Source organism: Dermacentor albipictus, chromosome 2 (assembly GCF_038994185.2).
Source record: "Dermacentor albipictus isolate Rhodes 1998 colony chromosome 2, USDA_Dalb.pri_finalv2, whole genome shotgun sequence".
NCBI classification, from domain to species: domain Eukaryota; kingdom Metazoa; phylum Arthropoda; class Arachnida; order Ixodida; family Ixodidae; genus Dermacentor; species Dermacentor albipictus.
In genome coordinates, this window is record NC_091822.1 from 168,244,492 (window position 1) to 168,263,512 (window position 19,021).

Consider the following 19,021-nt stretch of genomic DNA (forward strand, 5'->3'; position numbering starts at 1 on the left):
CATGCACGACAGACATGCGATGCGTAAATGAAAAAAAAAAGCTTGTTTATAATGTTTTTTTCGTAATTTTTGTCGTTTTGTTTCTCGCCCTTATCGTTGCGCCTGGCTATATGCATTACTTTATTAGACAAGGTCGTCTATGCAAAACCGCGAAGCGACGCGTCCCTTTCTGCGTAACGCGGGTTGGCGATCCAGTCGAGAGCGCAGACGGCATAAGACGTTCCCCTTCTTCGCCCCCCCCCCCCGGACCTATCCAATTCCACGTACAGGTGTCTGCCGTATCCAGCAAAACTGATGTGGCGAGATCTCGCTAAAGCGCGATCATTCACCGCAAAGCACTATGCGCGTACGCCTCTTGGTCCGCGACCGTCGAGGAGCTTCGGCAACACAAACACCAAGTGGTGTCCGCTGGGCAAACGAATGCCCGGAGAAAGACATAAAAGAAAGGCGAATTCCGCTTCGAAATTAATGGCCTCGGCACACGTCTCCATCACATTTCTGAGCGCTGCTTTCCCTAAGGGTGTCTTCCACGCGCGTATATGGCGTGGCGACCTTCGTCTGGTCATTTAGCAGTGTATATACAGCTTACTTTCGATACAGAGAAAAGGGATCCGCGTCTGGCTGAACGCTTGTCGCATGCACATACATCACGCGCCGAATGGGCTGCAGTTATTGCGTTAACGCACTGAGCGGACTGCGATATCTTGAATGGACCTGCTTTATCACGACCTGCCTGTTGACCGCGAGATTTCTGCAAGAAATGTTGAAAGTGAAGTGCCTTGAGCGAGTACGAAACAAGAAGGTCAAAACATCCCCTTCGACGAAAAGGAAGGTTTAGCAACGTGAACGCGTAAAAACTCCCATAAGTGCTACGAGAGCTTTGTTAAGGTGACAAGGCATGGGAATATCATAACAAGAAAAGTGTAACTAAGACTTCACTGAACGAGCTGGGAAAGCATCTAAACACTTGCCGCAAGCGCAACCACACACATTAAAGGGAACTAGATAGAAATCTAAGTACGCGACACAACAGTCATGAAACTGCAGTGAAACGTTTAAGACGTTCCCGCTACAACAGAAACAGGTGAACAAAATGCATATTCTGATAGGACGTATCAGTATAGGCACGTAGAAAATTAACGCAACCGCGACCTACAAAACAGTCTCATATATACGGCGGTCCGGCATGGATGCCACACAACGTCAATCTTGAAACTAGAACAAGAAAAAAGAAGCATCAGTGCAGCTACACAGCACTAGGCAGACTGGTTATTCTCGACGAATAAAACAAAAAACACAAAAAACGAAAGAAACACAAGAAAACGGGGTAGTGCAGAAAGGACCTGTTGGTCGTAGCTTTACAACGCCTTTCTACAGTGTTGATAGCTATGATTAATATAGTAGTGTTTACAAAGGCGACAATTTTGGCCACCGCCCCGAATTTCAGAGAGCGTCAGCCGCCTGCCAAATCGAGGGTGCTATTAAGTCAAGTCGACGCCGCAATTATGGTTACGCGAATGCAATCAAGTCGTGCAGGGCGGCGAGATGACGCCTCCGTCATCTTCTCGGGCATCCTTCCAGCCTTGATCCAAGCTTTGTTTCCTGCTTTCGGATCCAAGCTCGATCCCATCTCTCGCAACATTAACCCAAACGCGTGACGTACAGGCGAATAGGAAAACGCGGAGAAGGAAAGAAAAAAACAATCCTCTCGAGAAGCGAAGACGGCAGCTACAAGAGGGAAGTGCCACGGCTGGTCAGTTTTGGTGACGCCCCTAACTTGGCGCTTAAGAAAGCCGAGGTGTAATAAACGCCGTTTGCGCAAGCAAACATCCGCCTGCACACCTCAACTTACATCCTGGTCTCTGCAGCGCTCTCTCGCATGCAACCCACCTATATATATATATATATATATATATATATATATATATATATATATATATATATATATATATATATATATATATATATATATATATATATATACATGTGTACCCCGGACGCACGCTTGTGAGCTTCGAGTACGCAAACACAGCGAGTCGGGAAGAGTTGCTTTGTTTACATTCCGCATTCCGGTCTACCACGTCCGTCGTCGATTCCGTTTCACAAAAAAAGGCTGTTCTCATCGGCCACTATATATAGCTTCCGCGTACGAGGAATGATGTCGCGTCGCAATTTACTCGGTAGTCGGCATTTTTCGTCACAACCAGTCACGTCCCACGCGTGCAGGCGCATGTCGCTCCCCAAAAACACCTCCAGTTATCCCCGTTATGTGTCAGCTGTAGAAACACCCTATGCCGGCAAATTTCCTCGTCTCATCATTCCATCAAAATCATCTATAGCCATCACGAGTGTATTCTTTTCCTGCCACCTTATTCAATAACTGTATAGTGCCACCTATTCAGTCACCTATAGCGCACGACGCTGTCTGTCTGTCTAATGTGCCTGTCAGGCCGTGTTTCCTCGCCCGCTGTATACAGCCTTCAATGCCTATCATTACGCGCTGCACAGACGAAAAAGCTCATCACTGACGTACGCTCCGACGAGTCTTCAGTTACTAAAACATTCCTTGTCGACACTTCACGGGTGTTCTCCGACGTCCTCTTACCTCGCTCGCAGCGAATTTGCCTCTTACGCTCGAAGCTACAATAACACCGTTTCGAGTATATGTGTGCTCAAGATGCGTGACTTCTGACCAAAGATACAAGGAACCTGGTCGATGCGCGGTGGACCAATGCCGCTTCTTGCCGCATTATACGTGCCCTTCTTCCTGCCTATATATAGCTAGAGATACGTTCCTTTGCATCCTCTTTCAATAAACTTTGTCTACATATCGCGCGGGTTATGTATAGTAAAGTATTACACACATCGCCACACTCCCGAGCAAGAAAGATGCCGGAGCAGGTTGCCAGGCGATCGTGTTCCGCCATGACTCTCGTTAAGCCGGAAAGCATGCGTATAGCCGACTGCTGAAGGAAGCTAAAGCCCATGTACTCTCTCGATACGGGCTGACGGAGAGCTTATAGGAAGCCATTCCGCGCAAGACGTTGAACGGACAGCAGCTACTTCAAAGCGTCAGTGGAACTTTTGTTAAGAGCTATTTTTAGGCAGGTAGGCGTATAAGTCAAGGAGGAGTCACCTCTTCTTCTTAAGCAAACAAGGTAAGGGCGTACGAATCTATGCAAGAGAGCCTAAAGGATGTCAAATTAATAACAAGGGCCCCATCCGATTGTCAAAGCACGGTCATAATCAACGAAAGGATCTGCCACGACGGCCTGGGATGGATAATTGGATAAATACATCACGTGGCACGGACTTCTTTCTCATCATTTTTCCCCCTCTAGCTGTCTCTATAGCAAAGAGAGAAAGAGAGAGGGAGACAGACGAGCGGTGATCGTCGCGCTTAGATACACAACGAAGCGGTTAATCACAGGGCGCTCGGCTTCGAGCGCCAGATCGCCTCCTATGGACGTGACGGCCAGGCGCACTCGTGATGTGGAAAGGTTGAACAAACAAAGCGAATCGGCATCGAGAGGCATGCGTGCATGTGCTACTTACCACTGCCCATAACACGTGAGTGCGCGCGTGCGTATGTGGGCGCGTCCAAGGACGTCCATCCATCGAGAAACCTTTGCGAAGGCTCGACTATACGCGACGAAGTAACGCGCAGTGCTGTCGAAGCTGGATTCCACGTAAACAAAGAAGAACGTACACACGCGTTTGGCGCTAGACCGCAACGTGCGACGAGCGGCATGCGTACGTAACACGCACGTTGAACGTTCGGGTGACGCTGTGATCGCATGGTTCGTTATCGCGGCGGAAATGCGATCACTATATTGACAGGGGTGCATCGGTGTTTTGATATCTTTATTTTTTTTCAATTGAAAGAAGTAATTGAGATCGGTAATTGGAGATCGCAGGGAGAGGCCTTCGTCCTCGCAGTGGACATAAGATAGGCTGGTGATGATGAGGAGGCCGCAGACGTAAGCGTATTCGACTTTTCATGAAGCGAAGAGACATCGTGAGGTTGGACCATTAATGCGGAGTTACGGGAGCCATGTTGCCAAACTGCGATGTCCATGGCAGTTTCGCGAGTGACGGTCTATTATTTAGGGAGTATTGGAGTTGAACTTGCGCACAGCGGTGTTGACGTCACGTCAAACTTACGTTTAACAACATGTTATGTTTTAACAACAGCGTACACACGACTCCTGTCTTCGATCGAACGGCGTTGAACATTTACTGCCTTTAGGAAAGGAGAACTATAAGAAAAGCTAGCCGAGGCCGCAGAACCAGTCGAGAAATCACGCCATCCAAAAACACTGCTGCACAGAACTGCACGCCAAAGCGAAGCGTGTACTATACATGCCTCTGGAAGGTACAGCTCGTTACTAACTCGCTCTGTCTCTGCGGCGTACTTACGCACACTCTATGCATATGTGTGACGCGTGACGTTGCGCAGGCGACCCAGATTTGCGTATATACGGTGCACACGTGTGTTCTCGTGGTGGACCAATGGCAGGGTATACATCGCCGACGGGATCGTAATCCCATACTCCGTCTCGGCGGCAATAATGAAGACGACAAGCCGTGTATATCACTCCTCAGAGATCGTCGCGATCGCTCGTTTTCCCAAATGGGCCAATGCCGCGCCACCATGTATTCGTGTAATTTACCTGCCGCCCACCGACGCTATCGTTCGCTGGATCCTCTCTATTGGGGCATTACAACGAAGGAGGCCGGAGGCAGAGCCAGGCTTGAAGGACAACGTGCGAGCACTTCAGTCAAATACATTGCTTCGGTCTGATGGAGTTAACGAACTGGAGATCTTTTATGCCAGCAACGTAACGAGATGATTCAGCCAATCGCATCTAACGGGCATAGCTAGGAAAGTCAACACAGTTCTTCAGCATCGCTTAGTTTCGTCTTCGTTTCTGCACGTCTTCAACCTTGCTCCCCTCGATGATACTAAAGCTCGGCCTCGCTTCACCATAACGAAGTGTTTTATTTCTGCTATATAGCCTTTAGCAGGCCACTCAGGTATGTAGGTTAAATGGATAGTGTGGTATTCTGTGAAGGATGCGTCTCGGTCTCCACGAAAGTTTTCGTATTGCTGGAATGGTACATGACATTCAACCTCAGTTCACGTGAGATCCCCCACTGAGGTATCGGTGGGCTCGAACTTTCTCCTTGCGAGCTCTAGCGCACCGTTATCCGCGCATTGTCACGTGCGCCCGAGGCTCGACGTTGATAAAGACGTCGCATGGAGCATTGAAGAGTATTTCGAGTGGCCGTGCGAGATCGCTCATAAAACGGACAAATGATCCCATCAGACGCTCTTTTCCCTCTTCTGCAGCGTTTCTTCGCTTGTGCTGCGATGTCATGCCTTGTGTTAAGCGAAGATTAAAAAGCGCCATCTGAAGATGTATCCCTTGCTGATAATGCTGCACAACGGAACGCTTTCGCGTAATCACTGGTGTTTATAAGACAAAATATTGTGGAGAAACAATTGGCGATTATTGTCACTGTAAGCTAACAGCCGAACACTTCTGGAAAGCTGTTAGCTTCAATAAAGTAATGATGAGCTCGGAGGCGCATATTAGTAGCGGTGATACTTAGGCACCGTCTGTCGTTTCGTTGTTTACTTCTGTAGAGAATGAAACCGTTAACCAGCTCGTCATGTGTGCGTTGCATGTCTTAGTATAGACGACAGTTATCCTCCTCTCCCGCCGTCAGAGCCCTCTCTCGCAGCCGCCATACGGGGAGAAGCTTGGGAGAGGGCGGCGGGAGAAGAGAAGTGCTATTCGCTTTGAACAGAAAAACTCGGTTCGGTTACGCGTGACCTATCAAGCATAGCAGGCGCTGAGCGCGCAGCAACACCTCGCACAAATATCTCCTCTTTCTTCTATACGATCCAGCTTGGTTGGAACGACGAAGGGAGGAGGAAAGTCTCGGAGACAATCGAGAAGGACCTCACAGTTACAACTAACTGCGCTTCGCGGACTCTTTTCGAGTCAAACCAACGACCTGTCAACGGCCTTACGCAGACGTTCGAATCTAGTCCCTAACCACACGCGGCACCCGCGCGTTTGCGTTATAACCTTAATACGCTGACTAACTCAACCAAAGTGTACCCACCTCCGGACGACTGACCATTCTCGCGAGAGCGCTTGCGAAAGCGCTAATAGAGGGCGTCCGCGAATGCACACGTCACGAGCGCGACGATCCAACGAGCGCACTGTTTCATCCCTCTTCGCCTTGGCCGCGTGGAAAACAACGCGACCGCCATTAGGCGTCGCGCTTCGCTGTGTCTTCTGCGTCGTCGGCGAGACTGCAGTGCAGTCGTTCGTTACGTCACATAAAGGTAGCCGAATAGGTCGTTACGGCTGCGCCAGCGCACGCGCCGTCTCTTTAAGCGCGATATATATGTGCATTTGCGCGCTTTCCTCGGATGACCGCGTGCGCGCAGCGCGAGATGTACACGCGCACTTCCTTCTCGCTGCTGTTTTTCGCCGCTTCGTCCGTGGCTTAATCTCTCGAGGCTGAAACGCGCGATTGCCATCTCGCTCGGCCACGAGTCGATTAAGGAGGCTCGTCGATCGCGGCTTCGCGCCGCACCGCGGCGCTGGCTGCCGCAACCCAGAGAGAGAACATCTCCGAAAGTGGCTGTGCGAAGCTCTTTCCTGCTTATATAAAGCGTGATTCGCTGTGGAAGCTGCCGAGAAGCCGATTGAAGATCGCGTGGGGTGGATAGCGCGATTGGCTTCCGAGGCAATAAAGGTGGCCGCTGCGCGGCGGAGGTATTAAGATAGGACATATCTGCGCAACGAAGCCCTATAGGAACTGAAGCTTTAGATATTCACCACCCGACAGGAAACGGGTAGGATAGGTTGCACTCGCCGCTAGTTCATTAGTCGGCCAATGAATGGGCTAGTGAAAAAGACCAAGACAGCAGAAGTGAAGTAACGAAGTCAACAAGAGGAGCGTTCGGTTTGCTACCCCAAATGTACGGTTTGGCAGAATGAAGTGAAGGTATAGTCAAAACAACCCACCCGTGGAAGCACAGGCCGGTATGTACAATTTAAAAAAAAGAGAGCGCGCGCGCGCGCGCGCGTGTGTGTGTGTGTGTGTGTGTGTGTGTGTGTGTGTGTGTGTGTGTGTGTGTGTGTGTGTGTGTGCGCGTGCGTGTTTGTGTGTGTGTGTGTGTGTGTGTGTGTGAGAGAGAGAGAGAGAGCATGCCAGCGACGAATGCGGACATGCACGGTCCCGGAATCATCGCATCTGATGCGCAAAACACAAAGGCGAGGATGTGTCAGCATTCCTTCCAGACCTGAGCTCAGTAACGTCAGGGAGGTCAGAAAACGTGCCTGACCATGCAGGCGTCTAGTAAGTGCCTGATAAGAGACGTACTCGAATAGAGAATCTGTTTACAGGGAACGGCGGTGTGGTTGGCCCGAAATGGTGCATTGCACACTGTACTGTTACACTCCGCTGTAGACGAGCAGGCAGGTTTAGGGGATTCAAGAAGAGCGTTTGGGAAAGCTAGTTGGTAAGGCATGATCTTTTGTTAACTTAAACTGCGCTAGGGACGAGACACTGAGGTAGAAGACAGGACGAACGAGGTTTAGGGGAGTTGCGGAAAATGTTAACGAATGGCGATTAAAGTATAAACCCCATGCAAGCGATCTTGCACGCGACAGCGACAAGCGACGCGATGGAGATGGCTGTCGCGTTCGCTCGTCGCCTACAAGTTGCACCCCATGCGAGCGACGACTTCGAGCGACGTCTCCCCAGCGTTGCCGGTATGAGGGCAGCAATATAGGCGCCGAAACTAGCGTGACGCGTGCTTTATTAACTTAAGTTGATGTATTTTACTGTAAAAAGCAGCATAAAATATTTCTGAAAGTCTTGCAGTAGGTTCTTATCCTTGCACATATAAAAAATTCAATCGTTTGCTTGTTCCGTGCGACAATCAGAAGTACTGAAATTATGTACATCCAGTTCCGGCTTTGCGCTATTGGCTAGTCGCTCATAGCACTTCCGGGCGACGAGCGACGAATTCTAGATTTGCAAAACCGAGCGATCGCGCGACAAGACCGAGCGATCTGTTCAAGCGACGGCCCGATCCGTCGCGCGAACCCGTCGCTCGTCGCTGTCGCGCACAAAATCGCGTCAATGGGGTTTAGCCTTAATGCACGAAGCGAACCGAAAACACGTGTTCACTTGCGGTCGTGTGCGTACAGTAAGTCCGAATTACACGATAGGTTCTCGGACGCACCTTTACAATTTATCCTAGGAGCGAGTCCTCTTCAAGCTCAAGCATAGTTGGCAACCGCCAACAAGGAGCTAGAACTCACCAACATTTGCGCGCGTAAGACAGAGTGAACATATATCCTGCACGCGTTCTAGCGAGAAAGGCTGTGCACAATCTACGGAGAAGTAAGCGCGAGATTAGAAAAGCCTCTTTAAGGCTGCCTTATCATGATGTGCTTTCGTGACCTTGGTCGCTGAATAATTTATACAAGCGGGATCGCCGAACACTGAGGCTCGGGATAGTGATGCATCGCGTAGTATAAGTGCAGGGTACGACTGTCTGATAAGGCCGCGCGTTTACGAGCGATACGTCCAGAGGCGCGATTTTTATCGCGCCAGTCTGTAACGACGTCTCGACGACTCCGTGCAATTGTACTCGAGATGAAGGCGCGAACGTGTACGGCGGGCTACGTGGAATCGGCACGGAAGTTCATTTGAAATCTCGCCACGCGTCACGCCCTCTGCACGCTGCAGCGCATGTTGGCGCCCTCTGGACAGTCCGTTTGACACATGTGGCTCGCCTATCTCTGCGGCGTTCCTGCAGCGGGAACAGCAGCGCCTCACATCGTGTACACGCGGAAACTAATTAGCGAGAGCAATGAATGTTTATTGCTATAGTCCCATTGTAAAGAGAGGTCAAATCGTGCGCGCATTGTTCACAGACCAAGACTATAGGTGCGGCCCTTGCCAAACTATACACTCTTAAACAAATGTACACCGTTTGGGTCGTATCTTGCCACGCAACGATAATCGTCATCTGTCTTGTCCGCATTTCCCTTCTTTAACGCTGCGACCAGTACTTATCAGTAACAAACGGCATGCGAGTTATCAGCGTGACAGAGCATTCTCGACAGGAAAGTAACGAGCGCAGCGTTTTCAAGAAAGGAAGCGCAAGCAAGACAGATGGCGATTATCGTTGTGTGGCAGATGTACACCCCAAAGGGTGTAATTTCGCTTAAGAGTGTACACACTTAGAAAAATTTACACCCTTTGGGGCTTATCTTGTCCCACAACAATAATCGCCATCCGTCTTGCCCGCGTTTCCTTTCTTTAACGCGACGAGCCCGGTACTTCCCAGTCACGAACGGCATGCGCGTTATCAGTGTGACGCAGCATTCTCGACTGGAAAGTAGCGAGCACCGAGTTTTCAGGAAAGGAAGCGCAAGCAAGGCAGATGACGATTATTGTTGTGGGACAAATTTACACCCCAAAGGGTGCAAATGTTTTAAGAGTGTATACGCATATCTGCTTCACCGTGGCTGCTCTTCCTGTCCTTGATAGCTGTGACAGGCCTTTAACTGTAAAGTTTCCTACAAAGGTCACTAGAGGGAAGTCTGGCACTGGAGCTTAAGGCGGCTGCAAGCATGAAGGTTAAGCCAGCATTGGAATCCTGATCCGTACAGGAAATTGCCGAAGTTTTGTCACTTTGATGTCAAACAGTTTCTCATTTCGATTTACGAAAGTGGGAATTTTCGAGAAAACGTTTTGCTATAAGTGCGGCAGTTCGCAATTATCGTGCGCATGCGCAAACGTTTATTGCCTTGCCACGTTCGGAAAAATACGATTGATTGGAAAATTTGAGAGATATGGCGTAAGAAATAACGTCACAAGGACATACGAGCTCACAAGTGCGAATATTAGACGAATTCATACACTGCCCGTTGTTTCCATGGTGGCTGAATGGATGGATGGATGGATGCTATGAGTGCGCCCTTTGGAGCAGCGTGGTGCGTTGCGCCACCAAGCTCTTGTTATTGTCTAATGTCCTACCTACCCTTAAAGAAAAGAAAAATAAAGAAAAGCAAAAAAAGAAAGAAGAAGAACCTCACGAAGAATTCCCATCACCAAACTTCCTGAACCTCTATTGGGAAGTTTGTTTTCGTTCGCCTCCGTTGTTTGTCGTTTCCCTATTTTTCTTCCACCGATCTTCCAATCGCCTTTTACTAATCTCTATTGCGGATGTGCTTACTTTCCCCCTGCTCACGCTGCACACAAGGGCTTCAAGGAGGCCAGATAAGCATAAATCGACCGTTTGGCAGGTATTTTAACATTCTAGCAAAACATGCTCCATCGTTTCCCTAACTTTACCGCAGAAAGCACATGCTTCTTCTTCCTCGTTGTATCTCGCTTTATAAGTGCTTGTTCTAAAGTATGCTTCCTGATCGCGCTTCGAAAAGCAATGAGCTTCCTTTTGAGGTATCGTAAATTGTTTCTTTCCTGATTTCGTTTTTCCTCTTAAGTAGTTACTCATAGCAGGTTCCATTCTTCATTGCTGCCACCCATGAGATCATCTCAGCCTCTCTGACTTTCCGCTTGACGTTCTTTGTTGCCGTGTTGCTCATTATACCTGTCGCATACTTGCTGGCAAGCTTCCTAGTTATTTTCCTTCACTGTGAATCAATTACTTTTGTACAAATATCTGAACACTGTCCCCGACCATTTACTTTCTTCGCTATTCCTCAGTCGTTCTCCATAATCAATTTTACTCTGAGCTGCCCTCGCTTCAAAACTTGTCCAGCCTATATCACCCTGCGCAGCTTCATTTGTAGTCTTCCCGTGAGCGCCCAAGGCGAGGCGTCTAACTGACCTTTGGTTGCCATCGAGTACAGATTAGACCCATGATGGATGGATGGATAGATGGATGGATGGATGGATGGATGGATGGATGGATGGATGGATGGATGGATGGATGGATGGATGGATGGATGGATGGATGGATGGATGGATGTTATGAGCGTCCCCTTTGGAACGGGGCGGTATGTTGCGCCACCTGGCAGCACCAGAGCGCCCTCTGGCGATTTTCGTAGGAAACTCGATGCATGCAACAGTGCACCACGTTCTCTGTGCTGCAGGCGTTGGCCGATTCTGGCAAAACTCGGCACGTATTTTCACGATGAATAATTGCAGCTTCAAAGAGGCGCTGAACTTCAGCCAACTGTGCAGCTGCATGGAGCTCCACGAAGAAGATTCCGAACTGTTTACTCAGGTAGAAGTACGAGAACTTCAGCATCGACCAAAGAAGATGCAGAAGATGCGAGGCACTGGAAGATCTGCTATCTATAGCGCAAAGTCCAATAGAAAACGAACATTTACTGCCAGAAATCGACAGTCTCCCTCCGCCTCGCGAACTAGAGGACCTGCTTCGCTGCATGGCATAGGCATAGGAAAGATTAAACTTATTGCGTTTTTTACCCGAACAACAGTTGTGCGCCGAATATTTATTTTAAATTTTTTTTTTCAAAATAGCATTTTTGGTGCATTTATTTGCGCAGCGCAAATTCTGATTTTATTTCAACCTTGTTTTATTCGCAGATGTGTCAATTTCTTGATTGATTGACGTTTGATGTTTAATGGCGCAAGTGCAAGGAATGGCCAAAGAGTGCCATGCTAGTGTTACAGAATTCAATTTCTTATTGTTTATACAAAAACACACAAACAGAATTCGGCGTCGCAAATTGAAAAAGAAAAGATGATTCAATAAAGTTTTCTTTTTCTTGCAACCTAGTATGTATTTTGAAATAGCATTCGTTTTCTACAATTTATATTCCTGAATTATGTGACAACACATTGTCTGTGGCATCGAATATGTTTTTCTTACTACGCCTGAAAAATGATCATTTAATTTGCCGTGGTAACGAAAGAGGGAAATAAATTGCCACTCAAGAGAGAGAGAGATAGAGAGAGAGAGAGAGAGAGAGAGAGAGAGAGAGAGAGAGAGAGAGAGAGGACAGGAAAGGCAAGGAGATCAGCCAGACGAGCACCCGGTTTGCTACCCTACAACAGGGGTGGGGGAAGGGGAATAGAAAGAGGGAAAGACTCGCTCAAGTCTGCTACAGAGCGTACGCTGATGGACTCTGACACCACTTGTGTTTCTTGCAGCGTTCGCTAGGGAAGCAACAACCTGTTCGAAGCCTCAGCTGTTGGCGCGCTTGAAGGTGAACTGCTACTGCGTCGTGCATTTTTCTTACGACAAGTGCGCGCCCACCAAGGTGCATGCATTTTCGGCGCACGCTAACAGCGCCTCGAGTGGGAGGCGACCTTCAACGTGCGTCGGTGCGCATTTATTTATCGTGCCGCTCATGCAGCACTCCTTATAAATCCCACGTTTTAATCGATAAGAAGGAAAAAAAAAAAAACAGCTACTGTCGTTATGTACCAGCTGCACCCGCTGTGGCTGCTTAGGGGCTATGGTGCTGGGCTGCTAAGCACGACGTCGCGGGATCGAATCCCGGCCCCGGCGGCCGCATTGCGATAGGCGCAAAAACGCCCGTGTACTTCGGTTTAGGTGCACGTTGGAGAAACCCATGTGGCCCATATTTGCGGAGTCCCCCACTACGGAGTGCCTCATAATCAGGCCGTGGTTTGGCACCTAGAACACCATAATACAATTTTGTTTTAATACCAGCTGTTCCTGCGAATTCTGCTAGCAATTTTTTTAAGGGGACAGAGTGGTCGACTAGTTGGTACTGCATAACTTGAGGCAAAGCGTAAAAGAACACGAGGACAACAGAAGGGAACGAAGACACAGCGCTGTCTAATTCATTTCCTTATGTTGACCTCGTGTTTTTTCTTTCTCTTTTTTGCGCTTTGCCTTAAGTTTTTTTTTTTAATCGCCTTGGCCGGTACCACAGTTCCGTTCGTTGAGCTGGTCCACCCGAAAATGCGGACATTAATCGCTCGATAAATCGAAATGCGTAATCGAATAATCGGCAGGGCAGGCGACACCCTGCTACACGAAAATACCCCCCCACCCCCCCTCCCGTCCCGCAGGCTACGGCACTGACTATGACTCACTTGGCCTAAACGCATTTAGTGGTATGAAAGAAAGAAAATTTATCGCGGTATTACGTTCATTGGCGGGTAGGCCGAAAGGATAATCGGTGAATCAGCCATCCGCTCGACTGTATTATATATATATATATATATATATATATATATATATATATATATATATATATATATATATTATGGCGGCGGCTCACACACTTGTCGCAATGCTCAACACCACGTACATCACATCAGTCGCGTACGGTAGACTCGGACACGTAGTTCAGCCCTAAATCACAAGGAGGGCTTCTGATTAAGAAATGCGGTAAATGTGCGTCAATGCCGCAATAATTATTTATGTGTCACACTGCTCGCGTCATCAGCGTGCTATCGAAAAAGGGGGAAAAAAAGGAGAACGTTTAAAGATGCCGATGAGTTTCCTCCAAATCACGCGTTAAATTCTGTCCATAATACGAGCTTGCCTCGAAGTCACGCCTCCATCACCTACACCGGACGCTATAAAGATCGGCGAGATTAGCGTGGATTTGATTTAAGATGCACCATATACTATGCCTTTAATGTTCCGTGGTTGTCGACCACATCGCATCGCTCACTACCCAAAGAGGTTTAAAAAAAAAAAAGAGAGAGAAGGCTCGAGAGCGATTCCTCGCTTATGGACATACTTTTGCAGCTAGCATTCTCTATGATATACAGCCCCAATTACCCGCTGTCTGAAAAAAATATATATAAGCGCATATTTTATCGTCGACCCGCATGTTCGATAGAAACCCCGTAATTAGGCTCTCCCTCGCGAGACCGCGGTGGTCCCATACAGTTTCGTTCACGATGCCCAGCCATTAAAAATGAACGCGCGCGAACGTAACCCCGATCTGAGCGCGCGTTTTTTGCACGCAGCGCGAATGTGTGTGTTTGAACGAGTGAGCAGCGAACTGGCATAATCGCGTAATTCACAAAGCGCGCGCATAGATAAGAACGCCCGGTGTCGGACGGAGCCCGGCCGACGGCGCGTTCGTTCTCGTGCAGTCGTGAGTCGCGGAGCATGCAAAATAATAACGGACTGGCCGACGCGACTGTTGGGCCACGGGCGATTTGAACAACCGGCCAGAGCGTCGTCGTTCAGCACGTTATCGATTATTCCAAGGTCGCCCGAGATCGGTGGTGCTGACTTTTTTTTATTTTATGTATTGTTCGCGAGAACGCGCGGTGGGGTGTCCGCACAACCTTGCAGAGGAGGCTTTTGTCCTGGCCTGTGCGTGAAGTATTCTCGACGGCGACGGCGTGCGGTGTGTGTATATATATATATATATATATATATATATATATATATATATATATATATATATATATATATATATATATATATATATAGAGAGAGAGAGAGAGAGAGAGAGAGAGAGAGAGAGAGAGAGCGTGTGTGCCTGTGTGTGTGTGTGTGTGTGTGTGTGTGTGTGTGTGTGTGTGTGTGTGTGTGTGTGTGTGTGTGTGTGTGTGTGTGTGTGTGTGTTTGTTACTACTCGAAACACCCTGCTTTACAGAGCGACGAAGGCAAGATACTCCGCGCGTCTGCGTTTGACCCAACCAAGATGGCGGACATCGCTAAACAGTTCTTGAGCCTCTACTCGGTTGGTTCAAAGCATACCTAACGGGGATTAAACAACAATTGTGTTCTGAGAAACGGCACAAAGACGACATCAACTAATTTTATACGTAGCTAGATAGGCATTGCTTGCGGTTAGGTTAGCGCGGGGTCTTTGGATGAGTTGGTATTTCAAGATCGTCTGCATACGTGTGCGCGCCATTCTATCTTCTGTATCCCGTATTTTGCGTGCGCTGTGTGCAGCAGACCACGAATTACCCACTCGCCTTAGCCTCCAGTCAAAACTAACCACAGAGCATGCCTAACGTCGCCTAACACATAACTAGAACCACGTCCAATCTCGCCTAATACTTAGAGGTATGAGACCATACTTAACCTCATTATGGACTCAACCAATTATTGTGCCTCTTCGTTGCTTTGTGTCTTCATTGTCTTTGTTGCAATGTCTTCGTTGCTTCTTTCGTTCGGCTCGCTGAGAAACGTGTTTAAACACTTAGCAACACGAGACCTACCCGCCCCGCGTGTTCGTGGTTGCTAGGCAACGTATAGAGACCGGTTGGAGACCGTAGAGAAGTAAGGACGATCGAAGTGCGCTGTCACACACTATAGTTGTTTTTCGCAATGACAGTGGGCACGCTAGCCACAGCCACGCGACTGCACGCTGGAGCCCAAAGCGCAACCAAAAAAAAAAAAAAAAAGACGCCGGTCATTAAACGTCCGGAATCGCCTGCTCCTGAGCGAGACAGTCCGGTCAACTATATGCGAGGCCAAACGGCGGCATGGAAGACGTGGAACTCAAAAGCGCGAGGCGCTCAAAACGCCATTGCTCGCTTACGAAACGGCGCGTTCGTGTGTAGTACGTTCGCCGACGTTCCGAGGAGAGGGGCCTGACTTGGGTTTCTAATTGCATTCCTTCTGCCGAACCAGCAGCGTCCTCTCTCTGCCCCGTCCGAGGGTTGGGTGAGCTCGGTGTATGCGCACCCCGTTTCGAAAGAACGGCCGGCAGGCCCGCGAAAGGAAACACGATTCCAAAACGCTGTTACCAGCTGCTGCTGCTGCAGTACACGTAAACATATATACAGGCAAGCGCAGCGCCCATAGCAGAAAACGAGTTTTCGATTAGCGATGACCTGAGAGTTGAGATAGCGAAAAGCACGCACACAAACAAGAAAGGAAGAAAGCAGGAATTAAATCGCTGTAAGGAGAGAACGGTACAACAAGGAAGCTTCCACGGATAGGAATGAAGAGGGTGAGTCTGTGTTTTGATAGAAAGGCAGAAAGGAGAGGCGAGAGAGAGGTAGTTGAGAAAGAGAGGGTAAGCGCGTTGGGTGGCTGGTATTTCTGCGAGATGGGCGACTGTGTGTGCGAATTAAGAGGGGACGAGACTGTCTCCGGAAGGGCGCTCTCCTTTATTTTTGACACATGCAGAAACGGGTGCGGCCCCTTCGGTCGGTCGGTCGGCCGGTCAGTCGGCTCCGCTTAGTGGCGGCTATATAGCTTGTTTCTTTCCTCCAGACACAGAAGCGATCGAAGAGGCCCGAGGAGATAATCGTATCTCTGTGTTCGAGTTCGCGAGCGTGAAGAACACGCCCAGACGTGTCGTTCTATGATTGAGTGGCATGCAAGTCACGGTTTCTCAGAACTGCCGAAGAAGGAGGGGGGGGGGGGGAGGGACCAGCGTTCACTAAAACCAAAGGAAAGAAAGCGCACGGAGGAAACCGAAGAGCGTTTAATTGCGTAGGATGGACCACGGGCATTTGCTTTCTTGTTTTAGATCGTTTGTAGTTCACATTCGTAATCAAATAGAAAAGAAAGAATGGCAATGAAAGTAGAAACAACTGACAACAGGCTACCGGTGTGGTCCGAACCGACAACATCCGCCCCTTTTATATGCGGTGCCTCGCCAACTGAGCTGCTGTACAGAGGGGGCAGCAGCCACGTGACAGCCCCCTCTTCTGCTCATCAGGACCTATCTACGTATATTGTATGCAGCTACGTAGCCCTGAGAGTGCTATACGGCGCCATCGCCCTGCCGACTACGGCGCCCTTATGACACGGATTCGCTGAGACGATTTGTCGTATATTGTGCCCTTGCGCATCGAGTTGTCGACTAATCCGGCCTCGCTCTGGCGATATGCTAGCCTCCTGGTTAGCTCAAACTTTAAAGCGACCGCCCCGTAAAAACTTTGGTCCCCGGTTCGATCCCCAATACCAGGACCAATCTTTCTTCAACTGTGAAGCTTTCTTTCTGAGAAACTCGTATGAGCCTCCTTTGTATAGATTCGTGCTACCCTCGAGTGGATGACACCTTCTCTCTTTCATATGTCGGGACCTCCGTCATCACACAATAAAGAGCACGCAAAATCTGAACAGAGGTACAAGAAGTCGATAACTTGGCTTCCGTGTCAGTACCGGTGGAGTGTTCCTCTCGAACCAACTTGGAAATACATTGCTCCAGCTCTAAAGAGGTACCGCAGACGAAGCGGACATTTTTTTTTTTTCATCTTTATTAAGGAACCTCTTGTGCAGCATACGTGTATATTATACAGCAAGAACTTCAAGTATCGTTTAACTTGACTGATACTAAGGAGTTCAGTAGACTTGAGCGTACATAAATGGAACTTGCGCCTTTTAATGAGGCTATAACTGGCATAGCGGGCGCGTTCGTATATAGCAGCTGTTTGTCGCTGGCTGGTCGCTCTTGCTAATAGTATGCCCAATATGGCGATTAGCTAGCATCTGCTTTCCTTTTTCTTCTTTTTTTTATAGTTCTGTCACACGAACTTTCTCATGAGCAGAGTTCTGAGCTGGGATCGTTGGTTGCTGATCCCCTCAGGGAAGGATCCTTCGAAGGGGCCCTGCTTAAAGAGGGGGGGGGGGGAGGGGGGGCAGAACTCGGGTCAACTGCAGTTCCTCACTGACCTGCTAGCATATAGTGTCATCCAAGAACAGTAGCCAGCGATACAGTGTCAAAGGGCCAGCCAGTGATAAGCAGTGCCTCGTAACATCGTACATTTAACTCCTAATTAGCTGCAAACACCGGCACCTGCAGCTTTGGCAAGGCTGCAGTGACTCAACGCGATACATAATACGTTAGAAATTACTCTTCGAATTCTGTTTCTGTCTCCCAATATACGGCAGCCGTTACACACAACTGCGCCTACTTAAAGCTATATATCATTTTATAGAGAACACGTTATCACGTTTATAGAGAACGCGTTATCGAGGCATTAATGGACAGACGACTTACCAATGTGGCGAGTGCCAACACCAGGACAAGGCCCGTCATGCTGCTCGGGGCGCTGCAAGAGAGCAAAAGAAGAGCACGTTCATGAACAGCGGCCTTATACGCAGGCTCTGGATTCATCGCATGCTTCCGCAAGAGAGCGTGATCACGCAGCAAGAACGACTGCCAGTTTTCGGCAGGCCTATAGGGGCATACAAGGTTGCCCCGCGTTAAAAACAGTGACACTGAGACACTGAGACAATGCGAAGCAAGGACTGCACGCAGGTCAACCATACGCAGGTCGGCCAAATCAGCACCCGGCTTACTACCCTACCTAGGAGGAGGAGGAGGAGGAGTGCACAGAACTGTAGCACAGATACAAAAGGTCCCCAGAACACATGTCGTATGCGCGCACAAGGAAAATGTCGCACTCATGGTCAAAGGCGATCACACTGGCCCGTTGATCTTCAGAGAGCTACTAATACCCCAAAGGCTCAAATGACCGACCAATACGCTCTGTTTAAACCAGCATTTTAAGCGAGAAACTTGTAGCGAGGAAAGTAATTCAGACACATAAGACCCCACCACTGCATGTACGTTATTTCAGCACGAAAAAAAAAATGCTATTCTCACAGACGACAAGAAAAGAACAGTCGGAGAATAAAGAAGACATAGCGTCTCAAAATTACACGTTCGCAAACTCAAGCAGCGCCATAGGCCTCCCAACTTGCCGCACAGTCAGCTTAAGTTAGTCGCCCAGACGCAACTCCCACTTTGCGGCCCCATTCGAAGAAGGCTCTAGCCGGGCCTTGTGGGCGCATTGGTTCCACTGACTGACAATCGACACTGACCAACTAACACTCAATCTCACCCACTTAGCTACGGTGCGCCCACGGTGCACGAAGCACGGTGAAATGCGCAAACATTGCTACATGTAGGAAGAGACCAGGCACACACACAAAAAAAAATTGCATCTGCTTTTCCCTGAAGCACAACGGCGCTCGCCGTATGCATAATTACCCCCTAATTAGCGCAATGACGAAGATAAATAAATAAAAGAAGACAGGCTTTCTCCCGGCGGGCGCGCTCGCGTCCTTCCC

At 48.8% G+C, this 19,021-nt stretch overlaps 1 protein-coding gene across 1 annotated transcript in view; it reads right to left on the reverse strand.

Annotated features, from left to right (window-relative positions):
* Positions 1-19,021, reverse strand: part of LOC135910607 (uncharacterized) — a 375,300-nt gene that overhangs the window by 213,771 nt on the left and 142,508 nt on the right. Inside the window, exon 2 of the mRNA XM_070534413.1 lies at positions 17,946-17,997. Within this exon, the coding sequence (XP_070390514.1) occupies positions 17,946-17,984 (39 nt within the window). The 5' untranslated portion in view covers positions 17,985-17,997. The remainder of the gene's footprint in view (positions 1-17,945; positions 17,998-19,021) is intronic.